Below are 10,455 nucleotides of genomic sequence, written 5' to 3'. Positions count from 1 at the left end.
CAGAGGGTTTGTAGAAACTACAGCTCTGCATTGGACACTACCAGATCCAGTTCAATATACTGAATTGGGCGGGGGAGAGGAGGGGCAGGTAGGAAGTTATAAATAGATAGACTACGGAAGAAGAGGAACCTTACAGTTTAACTGGGAAGATACGAGGAGCCGAACTTGTGTATTGAAGGTAGATATATACTTTTTTTTTTTTTTTGCAGGCAACTGTGAAGCATTTCATCTCCTACCTTGTACCTTTAAACAAGTTTTTCCCCATCCCTGGAATAGTCTTTCTCCTCACCTCCACCCCTTAGAATCCCTAGCTCCCTTCAGAGGCCAGCTTCAGCGAGTGGTACGTGCTTTATGAGGCCTTCCTGATGCCCCCAGATTCTAGTGCTTAGCACTCTTCCTGGAACACTTAAGAAATGTTGATTGATTGATTGATTGATTGATTGAATCTTCCACCTCTTACAATTCCCTTGTACTCACTTTTAAAATATTTTGTATTCTTTTAGACGTGTATATATTGTGGACAGCTCCTTCCTCCCTCCCTCCTTCTCTGCCTCTGTCTCTTTCTCTGTCTCTCTCGCTCTCACTCTGTCTCCCTCTCTCCCTTTCTCTGTCTCCCTCTTTCTGTTGCTTTGTTTTGGTATCCCCACAGCCCAGCACAGGACATGGCATGTGGCACCTACTTAGTAAATGCTTGTTGGTTGATAGATTGCTGATTTACTAAAGGGAACTATGGTTGTGGGCTTGGACTTGCTATTGGGTGAATTCTGTTCTCTTAAAACTCTGAATCATAATTCTTTAATCTTGACTTTCTTGATCTTTGTGTTTCTTGGCTTGTTCTTTCCCTCACTTTTTTCCCCCTCTCAGGCTAAGCTGCTCTCTCTTTCTCTCGTGTTTACAGAGGACAATCTGAAGTTTCCCTGAGCTGTTTCTGCCTCAGTTAGTGAGAAGATGAGACCAAAAGGGAGAACCTAGGCAACCTGAGCGTTTTTCAACAATCCTGGAAGGTAAGTAGGTAGATTGTTTGCATATGCAGTGCTTTGGAGGAGGACAGTTACCCTCCCACCAATGACTCAAAAAGGAGTTGAGATGGTTAGCTTTTAGAAGGCAGGAACCATGTCTGTGTAGAGAGTCTCATTTTCCAGAGCCCATCCATGCTTAACAGGAATGAAAATCATTAGACTCTCCCACCTGAAGGTGCTGGGAGAAAATACTAAAACTTAGTTAGATAAAGCCCAACAGTTGACAAACCCACACCCACTTTAACTAACCTGTCCTTTGCAAAGCTCGTGTTAGGTTTTTTTTGAGGGGAAGGACAGAGGTGAAATCTCCTTTAGAGAAGGTCTCAAAAGGACAGCCTGTTACCTTCTCCATCCCCAACCATTGGCCCCCACACTTCTCTTCTGGAAGTGTCCCTGAAAGAAGAATTCTGAGAGAATGAGAATGGGTTCAGGGAATAGGAAGAACCAATGGAATTTCAAGACAGAGGTCTATCATGGCACACTAAGAAATACTTTCCATGCCCATTGTTAGGTCCAAGGAATTATTTGAATTTGCAGTATGTAATTCTTACTTCTGTGAAAGAACTTTCATACTTTCATCTCATTTCAAACTCATAACTTTGCACGGCCCGTCCGGAAATCTTTATTATCCCCCTTTTACAGACAAAAATCGAAGGCCAGTGAACTGTGTGAGTCCACATATTGATGGAGTTAGGATTAAAACTCAGGTCTCTTGATTCAGTCCAATGCTATTTCCATTGTGCCATCCTAACTCCCTCCAGTGAGGAGTCATTAAAATCCACATTCCAAAGGTTGGATGGTAAGCAAAGGAACAACCAAGATTTGAGAGTGGCTGTTGTATGCCCTCCTGCTCTGCCATCCTCCATCCAGGTCTGTGAAATAATTTCGTTTGTTCTTCACAATCAGCTAGTAAGATTGGCAGGGTGATTATTATCTCTGTTTTGCATCTACGGAAACTGAGGTTCAGGTTATGTGAATTACCTAAAGTCACGTGACAAGCAAGGGGCAGAAGTAGGCATAAAGCCCAGATCTTCTGAATCCTGGTGGTCTTTCCATTACACCTCATGAGCTCCCTTCATTAATCCCCCTGGCCAAATGGTGGGCTCCTAGAGGTCAGAAAATATTTTAGACTTCTTTGTATCCTCCAAAGGGCTTATCATATTGGGCATTCAATATAAACTTGATGAATTGAATTAAATTGAATTTCTGGATTGGTGAACCTGAATCGTGCTCATTTGCCATTTACTTTCTGCCAGGGCCCTGAAAGTGCTCTCTTCTCCCTGTAGGGAAGCCTCTGTTGGCCATGGCTACCAATGACTCTCACCCAGAGTGCCACCCAGCCTCGACTCTCCATGGCCAGCCCCTCTCTAAGAGCTCCTCCAGCCTACTGGGTGATAGACCAGGCAACGGGCAGGAGCTCCGGAAGAGTGTCAGTAGCACAGTCTGCCAGAGTCCTGCTGCGGAGGGTGACCCAAGCCAGCTGGCTGGAGAGAGCAGTGTTGGGACCACAGTGGAAAAAGAAATGGAGAGTACCTTGAGAGCAGGGAGCCACATCTTGAGCCCAGATCAGGTCCCCTGCCCCTGGCAAGAGAAGAGCTCAGTCTTCCTCTCCAAGAGCAGCACTGTTGGAAATGTATACTCCATGGGGGAGAGTGAACTCTCACCTTCAAGCTTGGGGGTGCCAGGAGGCACAGTGCAACGAAGCCATTCTGACTTAGCCTCAGGCTGCAGGTATCTCAGCCTCAGTGTTCCCATGGAAGCTAGCGTTAGCTGTTTTGCCCTGGGCTCCTCATCAAATGGAAGAAGCAATCTCATTCCAAGAAATGTGTTCATGCAGAGGCCTGGCATAGGGCCTCATGACAATGTGAACCCAGGCAACCAGCCTCCTTTCTCTGACCCTCAAAGTTCAACTGACAATGTTGGAGGTGATCTGGTCTCACAGGATGCTGAGGCTGGTAGAGATACAGTAGCTACCTTATCTGCCACTGTGGTAGAGGTCCAGATACCTGGAGACAGCTGTAGGAGTGACTCAATTCAAGATCCAGGTGGTAGGACCCAAGGTAGCATCCGCTCATGCTCGGTGCCCATGGCTCCTGGTCACATACATACCACCTCCTCTCCCTACTGTCCTAGACAAGCAGAAACTTCTGTGAGGACAAGTGATACCCACTCTGCCTACTGCCACCCCCTGCCCATCCCAGCCCTCCAGGTTGACCCTGGGATGCTGTGCGCCATGAATGAAATGGGTGTTGCTGGATGCTGCCACGTCCTGTCCACATCAGAGATTCTGACGTTTCCCAAGCTGGTGTCATCTGTGAGTGAATCTGGCCTCCATAACCAGCATTTGGTTAGATACCGCAGGCTGGCAGATGAGGCCCCAGTTTGCATTCATTGTTATGCTCCAATCAAGTGCCCACAGCAGGAATCTGCAGCAGGTTCTATGCTCCTCGTAAGCCAACCAGCTACAGACCCTGTCACCAAGACCAAAGATGTGTCGACCATGACTTCCACTGGTGACTTGGCATTGGGGCCATTGGCCTCTCTGCATTGCAGGGATGCTGAGGTCCAGACAGCTCCATCGACAGCCTGCAAGGCTGTGGCCACCAGTCCCTCCCCGCTCAAAGACCAGGTGCCCCCACATGTATTCCCAGAGGTGAACTTGGAGGTCAGCAGAGAGGAGCCTAAGTCCCCAGTGCGAGAGGTCAGGTGGGATGAAGAGGGGATGACCTGGGAGGTATATGGAGCCTCGGTTGATCCAGAAGTTCTGGGCCTGGCCATCCAGAAACATCTGGAGATTCAGATTGAGCAGTTCCAGACTGTTCCCTCAAAAGAGGGCACCCAGCCAGGTGGTGAGGAGGCCCTGATTAAGGAGGGGAAAAGAAGGCCCTTTCGAACCATGATCCAGTCCCTGAGACGTCCCAGCTGTTGTGTCCATTCGAGCACTGCCGTAGAATAACGAAGATGCCCTTTCCTTTCTACCCTGAGACTTTCTGGGGTTGGCTGGTTCCCTCTGCAATAGAAGATGCATTATTCAGGAAAAAAAAAATCATTGCAAAGCCCTCTGGGATTAAGATGCCAGCCTGTATGGATAAGAAGTGTCTGAGGCAGTCACTTAATTAGCAACGCTTCCAGTAGATCCAAGTGGGAGGAAAGGGAAAAGAGGTGGAAATTGTCAGTTGACTGCCATTGAAAAATCTCTGCCCGTTGACTCATCACCCATCTCTGCCTTCCTGTGCTGGAGCGAGACTCTAGCTCATCTATTTAGGTGCCATAAGCGCTGAGGAGTGTGTCTGGGTTTTTAAAGGGAAGAATCTATTTTCTGCATCTCTTGTTACTGGGGACTAGCTTTCAAAGTTTAGCTTTAAAGCATTCTTTTTTTTTTTCCAGTGTGACATTGGTTAACCTCATTTCAGACCTAATGCTGTAGTCTTACGAAACCTCAATACCAAACGTGAGCTCTCCCCATGATCCCCCTCCACCTGATAGTGGTTGCCTTTCTGTCATTGCTCAGTTAATGAATTACTAAGTTGCTCGGGGACTTCTGTTAGGTCTGAATTATTTCTTCACTGCAGGTGGAATGGACTGTTTTCAAAGGAAAGGCCTACTTCAGAAAACATTTAATTGCAATATGTGTGCTGGGGCTAGCGTTATGAATAGGCAGGACAGTTAGTGATGTCTGATTTCGGAGGCATCAGTAAATCACGTGGTTTGATTTCAGGGACGTCAGGAAAGAACCTCTGCCCCCACAATATTTGTCAAGCTGCCTGAAATTCCATGATTTGAGCATCATCCCGTTAGTTTAATGCTCTCTGGCACCTGTTAAAATGCAAATGCTCCCTGGAGAAGGGGTGTCAGGTATTAAGCCTTATGTGACTGCATACACCTCAATGTGAATAAGTTTGTCAGCTCCTTTTCTGAGAACAAGTTCTGATGGGAAAGGAAGAGAGACAAAGGTGCTGGGGTGCATAGGAAGTCCCACCTTTCATAAGTGTGACCACATTGTCATGATTTTGGGAAATTATAGCATATAAATGCAGCTTACATTCAAGGGGGCAGTCCTTCTGTTTACCCTCCCAAGTCCAAGGACCTAGGGTGTCATTTTTATCATTTTGGGAGTTCCCCACAGAAACTCAGCAAGTAGCTCAGGCTTTTGCATAGTAAACTGCAAGACACCCAGGTGTTGCCTTTTTAATGATGATGTGAATGCCAGTGAAGTTGTTTTGTTTTGTTTTGTTTTGTTTTGGACATTGCATGGCCCACACTGAAATGTGGGGCAGGATCTGGTGCCATGTAACATGCCCACAAGGGGAGCTTCAGGGTCAGAACATGTGTTGTAAAGCATGTCCAGTGGTCCTGGCACATAGGTGGATTGTCATGTTTTCAGGTGGGCCCACAAGGCCTTCCTGGATCTTCCGTGTGGATCATGGAATATGGATGGATACCAGTATCTGCCTGCACACTCGCCATTTTTAAACCAGGAAAATTGGATCAAGAGGAGAAACTAATGCTAACATTCCCTTTTGTTTGGGGGAAAGATCTGAGCCTGAGCCTTGGGTTCTCCTAGTTGCTCTTGACTTTTTTTTTTTTAAAAGAAAAAAAGAAAACCACCATAGTATTCTGGTACCAAAGTGAACCCAATCTGTGTTCTTTTTGCACTGGCCCATGCTGCTTAGCGCCTTAGTTTTTAGATTTGTGTATTTATGTGTGTGTGAGTGTGTGTGTGTGTGTGTATGTGTATGTGTACATTGTGTTTGTGTTTTTCCAAAAATGAAATGTAACGAAAGGGCTAATACCACCCCATGATAGGAAATGTGCTCATGCTGCTTCCTCTGATGCTTTTCCTTCTCTTCTCTGTAAGGTTGTTGTCCCTTCTGCTGTTTTAGTGTATTGGTGTGCATGTGATATTGTGGCAATATGAAAAATGTGCCGCCCTTGGTGTGCAAAGACGACATTACTAAATTATAGCTCCAGAAGTTGATGCAGACTTGTGCTAAGCTGCCCTCATTTTTTTCTGGTTCCCCCCTGGGAGCAGCTGCAAGGGGTCAACTGGAGTCTGTGGCCAGAGCTTGGGGTCAGCCCATGGCCAGGACTCCAGCCCAGCCTGCGGCCATGGTGAGGGGCTCAGTCTTGGTTGGAGCAAGTTTGTGTCCAAGGATCAGGGTTGGGGCTAAATCTGTGGCTAAGTTGAAGGTGGGAGTGTTTGGGATCAGTCTATGATCCTCATTAATGCTCAGTGTTTGCTTAGGGTGGGGTTGTTGAGGGTTATGGACAGGTTAGGCAGGGCTCAGTTTGTAGCTAGTTTTAAGTTATAGGAGCACGGATTTAGAGTTAGAAGGGACCTGATAGGTCAGTCAGTCCAACTGTTCTCATTTTGCCAAACAGCTGATAAGTGTCTGAGGTGGGATTTGAACTGAGGTCTTCATGGCTCCAAATCCAGCACTCTTCACTATACCATGCTCCCTCTCCTAAGGCTACAGCCAGGACTAAGGGACTAAGAGCCAGGGCTCAGTTTATAGCCATAGTTAGGGAGTCAGTCCAAGGTCAAGATTAGAGGGTCAGCTTGTTCATAGGAGTTATTAGCTCCTAGCTCATTCTGTATTTAGGATTTAGGACTGGGATTGGGGCTCAATCTAGGACCAGAGTTGACAGGAATGTCAGTCTGTGACTGGATTTAAGATGTAGGCTGATCCCTGGGGTAGGGGGAGGGGGGGAGGTCAATTTGTATTAAAATTTAAGGAGTCAGTATGTGGCCAAGGTTAGGGGATCGATCTTTGACTACAATTAGGAGCTCAGTCAGTTTTTGGTATTAAGGGATTAGGCTGGGATTAGGGATCAATTTATATATAGTTAGGGTTGGAGTATTGTCAATTTATGGCTGGGTTTAGGGTACAGTATCAGTCTCTGGTCAGTGTTAATATCTCAGCCTCTAGTCAGGGAACCAAAGGTTATTATTTTTTTTTTCTGTGCAAAGTTAACTGGCCCCCATGGGGATTGAGCCCAAAGTGTTGTCCTAATTATCTCCAAGCTCAAACTAACTGAGTTAATTAGTTCAGGTCCAGCAACTCAGTTATCAGATGTGAGCTTAAAGACTAAATTGGGGCATGAAGATACGTTTGTCCAATTCAGCCACAAGTCTGACACCTGCTGTGGTTTAATGTTTACAGTGTCGCTAGTTCGATCCTTCAGTTGTGACTTTATTTTACAACATGACTTTTTGGGTTCCCTTATGATTGTGTGTGTGTTTTTAAATCACTGTGAATAAGAAGGCAGCTTCCAAAACTTTGCCAAGATGGTGGTTCATTTCATTCACATCCCTAGAAGTAGGGGTTGTGGCACTCATGGGGTGGGGGTGAGGGAGCAAGAGAAAGTCATCTTCCATTGTTAGGGGGAAGGAGATGGCCCCAAAAAGCATCCACATAAGCATAAATCAGAAGCCAGGTTAGATCAGAAGGTGAGGGTTTTTTAAATATCAAAATTCAAGGAGACAGTAGGAAATGGGAAATAGGTCCCCCATACCCCTTCCTAATTCAGTTGCACAAGTGAAACTGTGGGTTTGGAGAAAGATGGGTTAAGAAAGTTTACAGGGCTAGGAAAGGAACAATCTGGAGATTTTTAATTTAATAATTTATTTTGGTTATAGCAAATCCACTCATTTGTAGTAGAGGATCACACAATTTTAGATTTAGAAGGGATGTTAGAGGTCATCTAATTGAATCTCCTCTACAGTATCTTTGAGAAATGGTTAGGAATTTTTAAAAGCCACCCCTTGACAGAACTTACTACTTTGCAAGACAACCTATTCCATTGTTTAACAATTATGTGGCACAAGGGACCCATTACCCTGAAACGCCCCACTCCAGAAAGCTACTCTAGGTACTTTGTAGGTCAGAATCCTTTCAAAACCATAGCTTGTAGGTACCAGTGTGTTTACTTTTACTAGTCGTGCAGAAGATATATTTAATTCAAAGCAAAAGCATTAATGAAATACCATAATAATAACAATTATAGCAGAACATTCCCGATATAAACCTTGACCTCACTCTCCCACAAATAATCATACTCTCAGGGGAAAGAGAAAATAGGAATAATATACCATTGGGGATATGTATGTTGCCAAAGCACTCACAAGTTGAAGCACACAGACAGGTAATATGTGTGGCTAGAGCACAGATGTGAAGAAGCAACATATATCTCTAACACATACTGCTGTACATCCACCAGTTTCTTCTGTTTGGTGTGTCGTGGTGATGTTCTCTGCTCAGCCAGTTTTCCACCAGGCATCAAATCTCCACTATTCCCCATTGGGCATTATATCTTTACTCTAGTTAGTTTTTAGCTATCTTTAGGGCAACTTAATATCCTGCCCACCTTTTATGTGTTTACCTATATGCCCTTCCTTTCCCCTCTCCTACCTCTCAGTTTTAACAAAGAAAACTAATCAAGCTAAACTGACCGGTATTGTAACTGTGTCTATTCCATGCTGCATTGGCCACCCATAGTTTCCTTGACTCTGTATTCCATCGTGGTCATTGCATTTATTCAGAGTAAATATGTTTCTGTGTTGTTTTTATTTACGTTACTGTAGTCATTTGTGCTTGTTTTTTTTCTTCACTCTATCAGCTCATACAAGTCTTCCCAGGCTTCTCTAAATTCCTCATTAATTTCTTACAGTCAGTAAGAGGAGCTAGCAATCAGAGAAAGAGTGGTCCAAGAAGCAAAAACTACAGCATAATGGAAGTAGAGGGAAAGGGTGGTCCTTGGTGTCAGGCCCAGGAGTATAACTGAAGAGAAAGTTCTTATCATTATTGTTTATACGAGACCTTCAAGAAAGTAGAGCCAGAAGCCAGATTATTAAAGAGCGGATGCACGGACAGAAAGTGGAGGCACTGAATACTCACTATTCTTTTCTGAAGCTCAATTGCAAAGAAAAGTAGAAAAAGATAAAGGTAGCTAGGGAGGTACAGGATAGAAGGGGAAGGAGTTTTCAGAAGAGGGAGAGGGGGACCTGAGCATGAAGGTAGGCTGAGGGGCAGGAGCCATTGGAAAAAGAAAGAATGAAGATACAAAATGAGGAGGTAATAATTGAGGGAGTGGGTTCTCAGGGGAGGTGAGGGAGGATGGGATCAAGAATATGGGTCAATGAATTAAATTTAATGGATGTTTTTAAAGCATGCTGTACATAACAGATTCACAGTTTCGTATATAATCTTCATTCTGTTCTTTGTATATGGAAGTGGTCATGTTTATTTTTGTCAAGTTCATTAAAAAAAGAGGATGAATAGAGAGATTTACCTTGGATAGAAGAGATACTTCTTTCTTGAGGACAGGAACAAAGAAGAAGAGAAAGCATAGTTTGTGTAGTAGGGGAAGCTCTAGATGCAGGGCCTGGATCTACTTAGTGAAGTAGCTGGCCTAGTGAAAGGAGGGGTGTTGGGGTGAGAAGGGCCATCCTCCTTTTGGAGGCTCATATTTGTTTTGAACAAATGGCCTGTTTTGTAGGCTTTAGACTTTTTTTTTTTTAAACAAACCTCAGTTCATTCTGGGCTTTGGATTTCCTGGCTTTATGTGCCACGTGCTTCTATGCCTCCTTGGCACATGCCTATTAGCACATTTTTTTAAAATGTCCTTTTAAAACAGAAAAATATCAGTGAACAAGCTATGAAGTCACATTAACTTCTTTAGACAGCTGACCCCTTTCTTGATCATTGAGATTATTCATGATTGTATAGTAGGAGCTTAATTTTTTAGAATATTTAATCCATCCTAAGCTCTTTTGGAAGCTTTGGCCTTGAGGTAATTCCTTACCTTTTCCCTCAGCTTTTAAAAATCTTTCCTAATGCCTGACTATGCCAAATATCCCATCTTTTTCTTATATGAACTTTAAGTTGAGACATTTCATTCTCTCTCAAGGTTCCCAATGATATAATTGGTGCAAGAAGCTGGACATACTTAAATTAAAATTAATTTTTTTTCAGTTCTTTCTATATATGAGCCAATATTCATGGGAAATAAGGACTAAGTTAGACAGATGGTACAATAGATCTCTTTTCCTTCTGGATCTAAGTATCTAAGCACTTGGAATGCTGGGAGTTACCTGAAAAAAAAAAAAAGGAAAAATCACATTAAAAATACCCATGCTGCCAAAAAAAAAAAATACCCATTCTGAGAAACCAAGTCTTAGCTAGGTAGGGGAAATAGCTACCCAGTGATTCTTCCATTTTTTCCCCTTTCTCATTTCTATTAAGCCTTGTTGATGTCTCTTGTGTGCATGTGTGTGTGCATATACGCACATACATATATTGGATACATTTTTGACAATGCCAAATATTCCATCTTTTCCTTATATGACATATTTATATACATACACGTGTATGTGTGTGTGTGTGTGTGTGTGTGTGTGTGTGTGTATGGGTGTATGGGTGTATATGCCTCTCCT

At 43.9% G+C, this 10,455-nt stretch overlaps 1 protein-coding gene across 1 annotated transcript; it reads left to right on the top strand.

The window, feature by feature from the left end:
• The first annotated feature begins 241 nt into the window (after positions 1-241).
• Positions 242-10,136, top strand: GPRIN2 (G protein regulated inducer of neurite outgrowth 2). Its single transcript, XM_027861221.1, has 3 exons — positions 242-340; positions 899-1,004; positions 2,306-10,136. The coding sequence occupies exon 3, from the start codon at positions 2,323-2,325 to the stop codon at positions 3,973-3,975; it is 1,653 nt and encodes a 550-aa protein (XP_027717022.1). The 5' UTR covers positions 242-340; positions 899-1,004; positions 2,306-2,322; the 3' UTR covers positions 3,976-10,136.
• Positions 10,137-10,455: the final 319 nt, after the last annotated feature.

The sequence above is a fragment of the Vombatus ursinus genome, unplaced genomic scaffold (assembly GCF_900497805.2).
Source record: "Vombatus ursinus unplaced genomic scaffold, bare-nosed wombat genome assembly UNPS02000749.1, whole genome shotgun sequence".
NCBI classification, from domain to species: domain Eukaryota; kingdom Metazoa; phylum Chordata; class Mammalia; order Diprotodontia; family Vombatidae; genus Vombatus; species Vombatus ursinus.
Note: the sequence above shows the minus strand (reverse complement) of the source record. Positions and strands in the feature narration are given on the sequence as shown.

What these genes read in the sequence shown, in the direction of transcription:
- GPRIN2 (XM_027861221.1), top strand. Translation starts at nt 2,323, where the DNA reads ATGGCTACCAATGACTCTCACCCAGAGTGCCACCCAGCCTCGACTCTC.